The 13,855-nt window shown below is 45.1% G+C and overlaps 1 protein-coding gene across 1 annotated transcript; it reads right to left on the bottom strand.

Annotated features, from left to right (window-relative positions):
• Positions 1-337: 337 nt before the first annotated feature.
• POLR1E (RNA polymerase I subunit E) lies at positions 338-13,785 on the bottom strand. Its single transcript, XM_026099329.2, has 12 exons — positions 13,577-13,785; positions 13,284-13,387; positions 11,147-11,223; positions 9,332-9,417; positions 8,482-8,537; positions 7,933-8,077; positions 6,037-6,144; positions 5,466-5,562; positions 4,743-4,876; positions 3,970-4,051; positions 3,221-3,352; positions 338-736 (listed from the first exon to the last, which is right to left on the bottom strand). The coding sequence occupies exons 1-12, from the start codon at positions 13,638-13,640 to the stop codon at positions 577-579; spliced, it is 1,245 nt and encodes a 414-aa protein (XP_025955114.1). The 5' UTR covers positions 13,641-13,785; the 3' UTR covers positions 338-576.
• Positions 13,786-13,855: the final 70 nt, after the last annotated feature.

Here is a 13,855-nt window from a genome sequence, read left to right as displayed (position 1 = left end):
AAATTCCCCCTCCTCCTCCTCCTCCTGAGATACAGAAAGTAGCAGCAATATTTTGTCTGTGTTACAACTTAACACTATTTGAACACAAAATTAAACTAAAAATTTGGAGAAAAAAACCCTGAAAGAGCTGAAATTGTGCATGAACCAACATTGCCTCACCTCTCTCTTCCTATGCTCTTCACTCCACAACTGTGTCAAAAGGGGTAAGACTAGCCGGTCTAACAGGTCATGATGCCAGAACTAACCTGACAGTACTCAGTGGAAAATCTGTGGTTTCAGACATTGCTCTCCTTGCTCTCGTCCAACCCACGTCTGTCCTCTCTCACATGAGCAAGAATAAGGGCAAAGGGTTTATTACAGCTTTTTTTTTTTTTTTTTAACATATATAGAAAAAACAAGCAGTTTAGCAAAGTCAATACTTGTCCTAGTCCAACAACAAGGCTGGGTTTCGACTGCGTCTTGGGCTGACAGTGGACAGCCAAATTCAACAGATAAAAGTGCCCACTGAATGCTCTGTGTGCAGGATAGCAGCCTAGAAAGGAACCGTTTCACCCCTGCTCTGACTTAAGAGGTATTTTAGCTCATCTTCTTGCGCTTCCGTTGGCCCCCCGATGCCTTCTGCATGGGCAAGGGGAGAGAGAGAGTGCCCAGCTTGTGGTTCTGATCAGCCTCAAGTCCTGGTAGTCCCTTTGCTTTAGAGACCTTCAACCGCATGGCCTTCGCAATGTCCATCATCCTGGAAAACACCAGAGAAACACTATGTCAGTGCGGTGGATAGGCCTTCCAGGGCAGACAAAAGGGCAATGGTCTTTTCCCGCAGGGTACAAGCCAGGAGGCAGCAGTGAGCAGAGTGTCTTCTCTTGGTCTCAGAAGCTTGGTCATAGATGCTCAAAGGCTATGGCGTGGAGCCTCGCTGTGGTGACTAGAATGTTACTGACCTGAGCACAACCACCTTGGAGAGCATTATAAACCCACATCACCTTACTCAATGGCCAGCTAACTTGTAAAAATGCTGCTCTCCATTTCTGAAGGGTAGTCAGCAGCCCTTGATCCCCAGCATCTGCGTTCTTCACATGCAAATGCTTCCCGAGGCACATCTCCTGTGCATGGTATGATGGAGGAAACCTAGCAGAGCTCAAGAGCAACCCCTCTTAGCTGCTGGAGTTTAGCATCCCTGTCTGTAAGTAGAGAAGCTTGGCTGAGCTATGTAATAAGAGTTTGGCAAGAGAGTGCAAAGCAGGACACACCTGGAGGCCTGTCAGAGAAAACCAAACACCTCTGAAAACAGCAGAGAAATAAGTGTTCTGGCTTTACTGTGGTCCTGAGAACATACCAGTCAGAGAATCCTGCCAACTCACTTTATATCCTTGAAATACAAAAGGATTCAGATAGGAAGAGATCCCTGCAGTTCTTTGATCAAACCTGCTATTCCAAGCAGGGATCCTCCCAAAGCTACATCAGATGGATCAGGGACTTGTGTCATGCTTCGGTTTTCCCAGTAGGTCCCAGCCTCCTCCAGCCTATTCTCACCAGCATACATTGCCTGGTGTTCCCAGCCCCAGTACAGTATTTAAAAGCAAATCATGCATGTTAACCCCCCAAAACAGCACAGCATTTTTCCAAACAGCTTGCTTAAAAAAAAAAAAAAAAAAAGATGGAAATCGACATCAAATAGATGGAAATCAAATCAAACATTAAACTCACTATTCTCCAAAGAGCAAAGACCAGAACTGGGGGCAAAACCAGGGTTCATTCCATCAGTACTGACCATCAATGCTCCCAAACCCAAGAGGTGACTAAGGGCTCTGATAACTTCCAGTTATCGCAGCAGCTTTGCATTACATCCCTCAGCCAGAAACCACAGGACACTCCCAGCAGAGTATCCCAAAATCCTACAGACAGAAATGTCTTTCTCATAGGAATAGGGAAGGGCTGCACTAAAGCAGCATCAGCTCTCACAGTCTTGTTGGGAAAGACCAATGTTGTTGTGCTAGCATGTCCTCAGAATCATCACCCACAGAACAGGATGGGGAAGGAGAGAGCTACTAATAAGAACAGCTGAACTCCAGTTGCCGGTAGGGCAACCTGATCCATTCTGAGATTGTATTAGCAAGCTGCCTGCTGAGCTAATGTCTCCTTGTTGGGAGATTTCTCAGCAAGCTCACTAGACCATTTGATTAGCTCTGATCAATTCCCGATTTATTCTGCAGGGGTAAGAGACACAGTACAGTGCGATCAGTGGAAGAATTCTCACAGGGCCAGGGGAGCCTGGGACTGTGCACTGATTGGCACCTATCGGTGAAAACATGTCTTGCAGCTGCAAGATATGCTAGATGCAAACCGCTTGGCAGAAGCATGTTTATTTTTTCATGACAAATAAAAGGCTAGGGAGCAACTTCCCAATAAAGATAACCCAACAAGAGTTGTCTGCCTAGAAGCTTGTTCTGCAAGCTCTTTTCCATGCATTCATTTTCACTCACCCCAAGCTGGCAAATCCTCATCTCAGATACTACAGCCAGGAACTCCACCTACAACTTCTCCCCATTCTCCTGCCATGATGCTTTGCTGAAAACCCCCTAAACTCATCAAAATTTGAGAAATAAAACAATCTTCTTGGTGCCAAGCCAAGAGTGGGGAGATTTCAGGAGCCTGGGATTATTCCACATAAACACGAAATGCATGCTCACAATCTGATTTTGAGACAAAGAACTTTTTCTAATCTTCCTGTTGCAGACAGTTGCAAATCTGCAACTACACCCAGGCTAGAATGTAGCACAGATCAGAGCTCTGCAGGGAGAAGGGGCACAGTGGAGATGAAGGTGGAAAGCAATGTTACCTGCCAGACAGGAGAGAGGGCTAGGAGATAGCAGGCTGTCCTGTGCTAGATGCTGCCCCAGCCAGCCATTTTGGTACTTTCTGCATCAGTGTCCTTTTCTGTGAAACAGCTGAAGAGCCTCATGATGTACCCAAGAACCTCCTTGTCACAAGTGCCACTTCAAAGTTTGAGATGTAAACTCACCTTCCTTTACAAGTAGCAGGGCTGCAAAATACAGCTTCAACACACTCTCATAAAAGAGAGAGGCTACCTAGACAAGAGTGACTAGCAGCAGGTATCACTAACATCGGAATCTGAGATAGGCTCCAGAGCCTATTCCCTAGACTCTCTTTGTACAAGGGCTGTAGCATATCCCAGCAGATACAAACAAATGCAATGGCTCACCTGCTTTCTTGGAGCTTCATGTCATTCTGCAGGACAGTAAGGTCTGTTTGGAAGCTGTTGATGTGCAGAGCCAATGCGATGACGTATGCTGTGATTTTAGCCTTCATTGATGCAGAGATTAAATTCTGGACACTGAATGCCAAGAGAAAGAAGACAAGAAACATGGAGTTTCAGTGAAACCAAAATACAAGCCCCATGGAGCCCCAGTTAGACTGACTTTTCCTACGCACCAGGTAAGAGCTGAAAGCAATAGCTATCTCCGATCACAGGCCTGACAGACTTTTTTCTTCTCCTCACATGACCTTTATGTTTCTGTTCAGAAGTGCAGGATCCTGGGGCCATTAATCACTACTTGGCCTTGATGAAACCACTGACAAATGACATCTCAGGCTCTTTGGCACATTGGTGCCTTGCAAGAGGAAAGTGAAGTTGTTTTGAGGGTCTTCAGTATAACTGCTAGAAGCTCTTCAAATACACTGCCTACATACTGCGGATTCCTGGCTGATAACTCTGTAGAAGCTTTTACTGATTGTTCACTGCCACTGTCCACAGACCACCACAGGTCATAACCTACTGTTCTACAGTGAAAATTACATGGGCCAGAACTGCTAACTGAGACAAGGTACTGCAGTTTCACATTTTGGAAGGAAGTACATGCGAGACTTCCTGTGAAATGTCTCCACGGCTCTTCAAGCTGAATTCTGCTGTATCTCAGCTTCAAGAACATCAAAGTGAAAACAGTTCCTTACCTGCCATTGTTGTAGGTCAGTAAAGTGAAATTCTTCATGAGTTTCCTGCTAATGATGTGTGGGCATTCGGGGCCCATCGGATCTAGGACAGACAGGCATTTTGCAATAAATGAGATATACAGATTCTTCATTATACAGGCTATCTGCAACCATCCTAATGACACATTTGTTATTACAGTGTTTATTACCTCTTGGCAGCAACACAGAAAACGTAAAAGGAATCTGGGCACTTGATTTCTAGGTTTTGTCAACTTTCAAATCAGACCGAGGCTCCTAACAGCTTTTTTCTCTGCAAGTGGGACTTCCCACCTCAATATTAGAAAATCTGAAATACATTTATGCATGTACACCTGTACACGCTACTCTTACTAAATTCTCTACCGATAATCCTGTCAGGATAGATTATTAAAACTGAAACAACATTAACAAATTCCTGTTACCACCTAGACCAGTCAGTTCTTCTGTTCTTCTTTCACTTCTAATTCAAGCCTCTTTGACTAACTCCTACACATGACTCCTGTGCCTTCAACAATGCAGAAGGATATTTATGGGCAGACTTCTCATTCCCCTTCCCCCCTCCCTCCCTTGAAAATGCTAACAACGTTTTCAGCACTGACAGGGAGACTCATATGCACAGTTTCTGTGCAAGATGGCAAGTTCTGAAAATCTCAAATGAAGTATTTTCTGCAGTGTTTTTGAGAATTCCTGTTATAAATCAAGTCCCAGCAGGTAGCTGAGAAGGGGAGAGGAAAGACTTTCCACTAGTGTCTCACGTTTCTTCTTGATCACTTTCAGGAAGCTGAACTTAATAAGGATGTCCAGGAACCAGAGGCATCGGGCTTTGTGATCCCTGCTCTTCTCATCAAGAGGCAAGAACTTCAGCTCCTCTAGAACGAAGGAGCAATGGCTGAAGAAGAGAGAGGGGGAGCATAAGGATCAAAGAACCAGAAGAAGAGTTCCCAGAACTTTGACAGAGCAAGTCCATGAGGCAGCTTTATGAGCACACTTTCCGATCAATGCCCACCATGTTCAACCCAGGCCCTTTCAGCATGCAGCTTCTCAGACTGCACCAGGACATAACAGATTGTTAAGTGATTGTCTGTCTCAGCTTGTCAAGCCACAGCAAGTTTTTGGTCAGTACTTTGTTGGGACAGTACCCAGGAACCATGCCCAGAACAGCTGCGTGCTCCCTCTTCCAGGCAGCTACCTCGAAATCTAGTTTTGGATTTTTCCCTTCCTCCCCTGCAATCAATTCCCCATAGGGCAGCCATGCTGCTGTACACACATCTTCCTCTGCCATAAAACTATACACACTTTGGGGAATATGGACTCCCCAGAGGCAAGTGCTGCTCAGTCATGCTTGACAAATGTCCTCTGTCTACACTGAAAAGATCAGCTTAGGTACAGCAGAGCAGAATGGTATCCATTCCACCCCCAAAAAACCTAAAGCCTTCCTGGGCCAACCGAAACTATTAGAAGACTACCTGCAGGATTACCTTTTCTCTTCTGTTTTCTTGATGATTTCCTCTGGAGTTATGTTAATGAAGACTGCTGCTGGAACCCGCAGTGCTTCATATTCTGCTGGGGAGAGAACTGGAAGGATTTTAAAGAAAAGAACAAGTGTGCCATTCTGCTGTTTCACGGTCTGCCATTCACAGCGAGATATGCTTTATCCACTCTCGCTATAGGTGGTGTGGGGCTGGGAGGGAGGGAATAAACTATAAATAGGCAGGACATAATCACAGCAATGGAAGGCTAGCCAAGGACAAAGATTTCTAAAGGACTGTGGCTCTGTCACAAAGCATCTCTCCTACATTTCCAACTTCCTTACTATTCCTAGCTGAAGTGCTTCCAACAGGCAGGGACAGAATCCTTCTCTCTAAAAGAAGGAAGAAGGATGTGGGACTTGCAGGCCCACAGCCCCAGCACAGCACATCTCTGCTTTCAGCTTTTGGCTCAGGAGGGAGAAGGCTCAGCTCTATTGTCACACACCAACAGCACTCACTAGCACGTGACAGACCACCAACATCAAGGCTTACAGGTGTGGGAAACCACAGAAAAAGATACTGTCCTCAAACTTATAGACATTTTCAGGTTTGTCAGCATCTTCATGACACGGAGGCAGGAATATGGAAATGTTCTGCACATCATCTTGGGCCACATCCTGGATCAAAGCTTTACAGGGAAGCAAGAGAGAAGAGAGCATTTGAATCATACAAACAAGAGCATTGGGAACACAACCACAAAGCAAATGCTTTTTTTGAATGTAGTTTACTCAGTAGGGTTCTTGGTTGAACACTAGTCTAGTTACAGCTGGAAACAGAAGCTGAATTGCTGTTTTACACATTTATCTGACCCTTGAGAAGGTGCTAAGGAAAGGTCACAGCTCTTTCCCATTTTGTTTCCTTAGTGCCAGGCAGACAGCATTCTGCTGGCCACTGGTTGAGAGCTTATGATATGCACATCAATGCATTCAGCATGCTGGGTGGCATGATGGATGGTGGATGACACTGGTGTTGTCACTCCTTTCAAAAACATTCTGCTCCTTAAGAACAAGAAATAAAACTGAAAACTTCAGGAAGGAAGTACATCCAGACAAATCAGTTGCTGCTGCTGCTCCTCTTGCCTGCAGGATGGGCAGGAGAACATTGTTTTGGTGCTCTTTTTTCTATTTGGCATCCATTTGGCACAGGGCAACTCTCAGAGAACAGCAAATATCCAAGCTGGAACACAAAGGATGGGTGCTTTCCATGTCCAAGAGAGCTGACTGGTTTTATAGTCAGCAGAGGTCTCTCCCACTCATAGTCAATTAAATTTATATTTGCAGAAGTACTGGTGGAAGGGAGCTCTGGAGATTTCCAGTCCAACCTTCTGCTCAGAACAGCACTGTCCCCAGCACAGGCAGCCCTGACATTGTCCAGCCAAGGCTTGGAAGTCCCCAAGGATGGAGACCTCAGCACCTCCCTGGTGACCTGTCCCAGGGCTGCACCATCCTCAAGGGCAAGGAAGTTCCCCCAATGCCCCACCTGCGCTTCTCAAACTGCAACTCGTGACGTTGCCTCTTGTAATAGCTTGGCATTGCTGAGAATACTTAGACTGCCCTTCAGGCAGGTGTGAGTTGCTATTAGATCACTTTGGCCTCCTCTTTGCCAAACCAATGAAGCCCAAGCCCAGCTTCCTCTGCTTCTCACCAGTTGTGTGTCCCAGGTCCCTGTCCAACCTGGTAACTCTGCACTGGACCCTCTCCATTTATCCACCTCCCTCTTGAGCCAGGAGGCCCAGATTGGACAAACTAATACAGATGCAGCTACATCAGCAGTCAGGAGAAGGGAAAAGAGCTCTCCTTGAAATACTTCCTTACCTGCTATATTTTGAAGACCAAATCAAGTGAGGCCTTGGAAAATGAACTTTCAGTTCATTTCATTTCAGTTCAGTTCAGCAGTGGCAATAACTAATGCGATGGCAGATATGTCTCTGCTGCAGACTCTTCCATAGCAAAGGACTAGGCCCCTCAGCCTGGCACAACAGCACTTGAGGTGGCTGTGACGTGGCTTGGGGCATGGACCACTTTCCATACACATGCTGCTATGAGACCAGGATGCAGTTCACCTCACTGAATATGTCTCATTTCAGGCTTGATGAATTTGCTGCCTTCATTCCTGTAAGCAGATATCCAGGGACTCCCAGATGATGCTCCCAAAAACGTGTGCAGACACTGATGCCAGAGGGAACATCCTTTAGTCAGGCAACTCCTACATTAACTCTAACAGGACCATAAGCAAGATGTTCTTGGAAAGATCTGTGAGTTCCCCAGCACGTGCCCTTCTCAGCTGTTCAACCAGCTGCTTCCTTGCTCACTTCAAAGAAAAACACTGTCTCTTTCCCACCACTTCTGGTCTATACTCGGAAAGACACTGACAAAAAGAGGTGCTTTTGACTGCCTGTGTTACACCTGCTTCTTACCTGTTATTCCCTTTGCATCTATGATGTTTGCTGCTGCTTTTGTCACTGCTGTATTCAGGATGTCACTGCCCACTGCATTCATTCGGCGAGAGTTCAGGGCTCGCTTCTGTTTGCTGGTACCAAAGGCCTCAATGCACAAATCCATCTGTGTAGAAGAGAGATACAAATTACAACAAACTGCTGAACTCAAGATACTCTGCATCCAAGACTAAAACTCAGCTAACGAACACCATGTGGCCCCATAACTACATTCTCTAAGGTGACTTTAAATAGATCAGTGGATACGGCCCTGAGATAAAGCAAGCACTCATCTGCGAGGGGACAGAAATTTCCGAGCTTGTATACGAGGCTAAGATAATTACAAAAATACTGCTAAGTTAGGCACTAATTATGTGCTGTATCACAGATCTTCAATGCACGCAGAAAGCACTCAACCTACACAGATTTACACTGCAGTGGTAAACTAAACAGCTGAATCTCCAACAAATATCACCTGCCACCATTAGCTGGATAACCACACTAGAATATGATATGGGATTTCAACTTTACCTTCTCCCTGTAGGACTTCTTCTGATAATCCTCTGTTTCATCAGCTATTAAGTTATCTATAAAAGAACAAAAATTAGTACACTCAGCTTGCAGCAACGAGGAAAACACCTGCGTTTGGTAGTTTTCCTGCTCTAAACCATTATAGGAAGACTTGGCACATCATGTCAAGATCTCTTCCACAGGACTTTTACAGTTAAAAGAACACAAAAAATATGGAACAATATGCAGTTGGAATAAAGAAGAAAAATGCTGACCAATTTGTGCTGTAAAATCTATGAGCATACACCATGGATTGCAGTTGCAGTAATACCCAGGTCCTGCGGCACATGAAAGAAATGAACTCCCAAAGGCCCATGACCTTACCCTTTGAGTTATCCTTCTGGGTCAAACAGTAGAAAACAGTTCTGCTGATGAAAAGTTGTTCTGTTGTTCAGTGATTCAGTCCCTAGACCTGATTATTTTGAAGCTTCCCTCAGTAGAGCATACCTAGACAAATCTGCATTTATTCCAAGCAGAGACAACTTTGTTCTCACCTCTCTTACTTCCACCCTCCCTCCTGTAATGCTTTCTGCTTAGCCTCCATCCTAAGTTTCAGCTGCATTTAGATGCAAACTTGCTCTCTTCTCCCTTATTTTCTGTATCATGCAGCACCTTAGAAGGAGTGTATATGTATTCTCCTTCCTCCCTCCTGCATTTTAAGGTTATCGGTCAGAAATGAGCAATAAAGCGAAGAGTCAGGGAGAAAGTAGAAACCACTGCTGTCAGCAACCAAGCAATCAGCTGCTGAATGCATGCAGAGTACTACTGCACTGTGACTTTGGTGCTAGGGTTAAACACAGTATCTTCCTACCTGACAACAGGGGCTGCATGTTGAATAATTCAGCATTATAGACTTCCATTTGCCCAGAGTCCTTGTCTAAGACACCAACAAAATACCTGAGGAGAACACAGGAGCAGATGATTAGTGGGAGATAATTCAGTGTGATGCTATTACAATCATACGGCGCAAACTTTTGTGTACTCCCCATCTCCTGCCATTTCTTCTGCCTTGCAAACACTGATTTTCCAAACACATGTGGGATTTCACAGTAAAACAAGTTCCCTCCAAGACACGTGCATATAAAGTCTTGTTGCTATATGCAAATGTGGAAGTCCTAAGACAACTAAATCAGCTCCAAGATGCACAGAATGGAGTCTCCATGTCTGAGTGCTGGTTTCCATTCTCTTCTGTCTCTTTTGACATGTCACGATGCTTGGTTTCTCAGTGCTCCTATGCAGTTTCATGAGTTTTCCAAACTTGGGTTTTCCCTGTGGCTAGCTCTCTGCTTAGGAAGAATCACATTCTGTCTAAGTCCTCAGGGTTTCACAGATACGTTACTTTGCCATCTCTAAAATGGAATCATTTATCTCAGATAAATTCCTTTTCACCCCACATTTCGCAGAATGGTTGGGCTTGGAAGGGACTCTGGAGATCACCTAGTCCAATGCCCCTGCTCAAGCAGGGTCACCCATAGCAGGCTGTCCAGGACCATCTCCAGTTGAGTTTTGATTATTTCCAAGGATGGAGACTTCAGAACCTCTCTGGGCAACATGTTCCAGTGTTCGACCACCCTCATAGTAAAGAATTCTTTTCTTATGTTCAGAGAGAATTTCTTGTGTTTCCAGTTTGTGCCCATTGTCTCTCACCCTGTCACTGGGTGCCACTGAGAAGAGTCTGGCTCCAAGTTTCTTGTTTATCTTCCAATCCTTATGCTTGGGCCTCTTTTCTCCTATGTCTCTTTAGTGAAATGAGTGAGCACTTTCTCAAGTGTATCTGCTCCCGTAGTCCCATAGAAGAGGAGAGCAGCTGGGGAGACTAACAAGCCAACTTAGCTGCAGATATCTTTTCTGCTTCAAGTAGTAGTTTTACATTAGGTGGGCACAGATCTCAGGACCTCCAGAGGTGCAAACAAGCATCAATTAAATCATTTAAACTACCTCTTAATCACGCAGACTGATGTGAAGTGTTCAGAGATAAGAGTTCTAAATCTGTACAAAAATAGCATCAATACTTGTACCATAAGTGTTCATCAAACTAAATTTAACTCTCCAAGCTCAAGAAGAAGGCCCTCTTGGAGCCCTGTTTCAGCTACAGTATCTTAAAACAAAGGCTGTTAAAACTGAAGATCCGGCTTCCATGGTTTCACTTCTCAGAGAAGAAAGATACCAGATTAGCATATCTTGAAAGATACAGGATTAGCATATCTTGAAAGGCTGTTTGCAGAAGTGAGACTAACTGCTTTTAAAGGAGTTACTTAGAACCTAAAACACTGATATCTGAAAGCACCTTCTGTTCCTGACAGTTTTACATAACTCACTTTACTCTTCACTCTCTCTCTCCGCCTGTTCTTTAACTAATAAGACATGATGAGGTCACTGCAGTCAGACTACAGGAGAGATGCTGGCTCAATCAGCACAGGACAGGGTAACTGAAGTGGATCTGTGGAGCGGAGCACTTGGGACTATGGATCCAACACAGATATTATATATTTCAGGTTTCTGTAGTTAGTGGAAGCAGAAATATACATTGAAAGGAGAGAGGAAAAAAAAAAAGCAACACCTTTGGGTATAACAAGGCAAGATTCCACCACCAGGTCCCTGCCCCAGCTTTGCCCGCAGCCCATACCTGCATAGGGAATTACATTTCATAACTCCGCTGCCAAAGTTATTCCCCACGTATGAAAGCCTTTCAGTTTCTGAGACCTGAAAAACACAGAAAAATGACTTTAATGAGGGGCCATCTGCGAGTAAACTTCCTTACACCCATTTTATTTTCCCTGGTGTCACAAAGGTCTACATTCCCAGGCATCAGATGCTAGACATGGTGTAGGCAAAGTGCACTTTGACTGCTTTGGCAGCATTTTGTATCAGGACAAAGTATTTTAAAAAAAAGACATTTGTTGAAGCTGCAAGTCCCTATCACCCTACTTCTGCTTTCGTCCAGTCAGAAGACAAGGAACCATTAAAAGGAAATCATGGGAATCATACTTTTTAATTAAGAGTTTATCATGGTAACAAACTTGCACGTCACAGAGATTAAAACACCTGACCGTGTTGACAACCACGCTTTAATTCAGAAACAATGGCCAAAAGTTACAGTGTAAATGTGAATGATCCATTTAAACCTGCAGTGTTGCCAGGTAACTGCAATTGACTTTGGTCAATTAATAATAAAAAAAAGAGCAAGCACTATAAGGAATGGCTTAGACACCTAAATACGTTTTAAATGTCTGTGCTTCTACTGCAATAAAATATCCCCTTAGGATTTTGGCTGAAAACACTCATATAGTCCTGGAGTCCATGCATGTAAACAGCTGTAAAACTTCACAATAGCAGTCAAAAGCACCTTCGGACTTTGAACTCAGCCTTCTCTTCAGTGAAAGAAAGAAAAAAATTCCTTAGAATGTAATCTAATCAAAAAAAGACTGGTAAAGAACTTGGGTTCATTGTGTAAACACAATGAAATCAGAAAACAGTGTACAGATTTTATCATCGCATGCACCTGATTATTTTTTAAGAAACAGTTTTTAATTTTCATGTATTACTTCTTTTATTAGCTAGGTTATTAGAATAAATCCAGCCCGTGCAACATCAGTAAACAGCATTAGCTTCAGCATACACCACTGTGTATGAATCAAATTTACTTAATTAAGCATGTACTCAGTTCTGATGGAAATGTTACTAACTCTCACTTGTCACTAACTATGAATATAATTAGTCATAATATACTAGACTGTGTTTTACAAGTTCCTTTCCATTCCAAGAGTCACAGCCCATAACATTATGTTTGAAAGGGCACAAGTTTTCTTTCATTCATTCGTCTGATCCTGAAATGCTCAAAAGAAAACAGCTATGCTTTGAGACTTTGGCAGCATGCCAATATTTGGTACCACCTCTCTGGAGTACTGTGACATCTTGTGGTTTGTTAGAGAAACTATAAACTGCCTCTGCTGAAACCTTCACTCACCAAAACCTGAGTTCTTCACAGTAACAAAACAAGCGTTTACTCCCTTCTTACCCTCAAGCAGAGCTATCATCAATATTAAATTTTTCCCCACTCTACCTCCCCACTGTCACCCCTATCTCTATTACAAGGGAAGTGAACATCAGAACTAGAACTTCCCCAGAAATCCCTAAAATATATCAAGATACAGAGATTTTTGGAAAATTTGGAAAGGGGAGGGCCCAAAATCTGATGATTTTTAAAATTTGCTACAAAACAAAGTCTCACTTACTGTACTATTACAAAAGCAAATACACCAGGAAAGCAAGAAAAGAGGGAGAGAGGTGCCCTAGGTATTAAACAAAACTTTGTATCTCACCAGGGTTTCTAGTTCCTATTTGCAGAAGCTGCCAGCACCAGAGCCTTGAGAAAAAAGGTGCAAAAAAGAACACACAACCTCACAACATGCAGAGATGGGATTACTTATGCATCCTACATCCAGGTGTCCAGTTAAATCTCACCCTGATCTTTAAGAGCCGAACAGGAGTTTGGATGCTGAAGGAGGCAGTTTGGTGGCTTTTCAAATATGCAACTCATTGCACCTGTATATAAACATTATTATATAGAAGCTAAAGCATGATAAGGGGATAATTTTTAGAACTACAGCTGTTATAGCAGAAAGTTTTAAAATGTATGTATACAGAAACACGTACATTTCCAAATTTTCCCGGAGTCTCCTCTCGGCAAAACCGCCAAAGCTAAGAAATGGAAGGCGCTGGCTAAGAAAGGGTGACCCGGGATGCAGCCACAGCACACTTACCAGGATTCTCCGGTGCCTCTTCCGGGGGTTGGCGCTGTCTCTGTCCCGGTACACGGTGAAGTGCATATCGTCGGCCCTCCGTAGCCTCCCGTTGGAGAACTGGACTGCGGGGCAGCCCGAAGGACAGGCGTGAGGCACGGGCTGCCGGCAACCGCCCGCCCGGGCCGCCCCGCGCCTCACGGCGCCGCTGGGCAGCCGAGCTCCACCCCCCACCCCCCCCCGCGAAAAGAGCCTCCCCCCGCGCCGTGCCGGGCCCTGGCGGCGACCCCTTCCCCGTCGCGGGCCTGCCTCACCTAGCAGCGCGGGCTGCTCTGCTTCAGGGTCCCCGCGGTAGCGCCAGGTGGCGGCGGCAGCCATGATACGGCGGCAGCAGCAGCAGCGTGCGGCGCCGGGGGCGGGGCGGCTCGGGCTCGGGCTCCGCCTCCGGCCGGGGCGGGCGGGGCCGCGCGGGAGGAGCCGCCCGGCCGAGCGGGCTGTCCCCTACGAGCTGTTCCTCCCGTTGCTCCAGGCCGCGTACCCCCTGCTCAGCATCGCCGCCTCAGCCCCGCCGCGGGCCAGCCCTCTGCTCGGGG

Source organism: Dromaius novaehollandiae, chromosome Z (assembly GCF_036370855.1).
Source record: "Dromaius novaehollandiae isolate bDroNov1 chromosome Z, bDroNov1.hap1, whole genome shotgun sequence".
Lineage (NCBI taxonomy): Eukaryota > Metazoa > Chordata > Aves > Casuariiformes > Dromaiidae > Dromaius > Dromaius novaehollandiae.
The sequence above is the reverse complement of the archived record's forward strand: the minus strand, read 5'-3'. Positions and strand labels throughout refer to the sequence as shown.

Excerpts from the sequence above, each read along its gene's own strand:
- POLR1E (XM_026099329.2), bottom strand. The coding sequence starts at position 13,640 with ATGGCTGCCGCCGCCACCTGGCGCTACCGCGGGGACCCTGAAGCAGAG. Across the intron at positions 9,418-11,146 it reads AAATGTAATTCCCTATGCAG|GTATTTTGTTGGTGTCTTAG; the intron begins GTATGGGCTGCG and ends TGTTCTCCTCAG. Across the intron at positions 5,563-6,036 it reads TGTCTATAAGTTTGAGGACA|TTCTCTCCCCAGCAGAATAT; the intron begins GTATCTTTTTCT and ends AAATCCTTCCAG.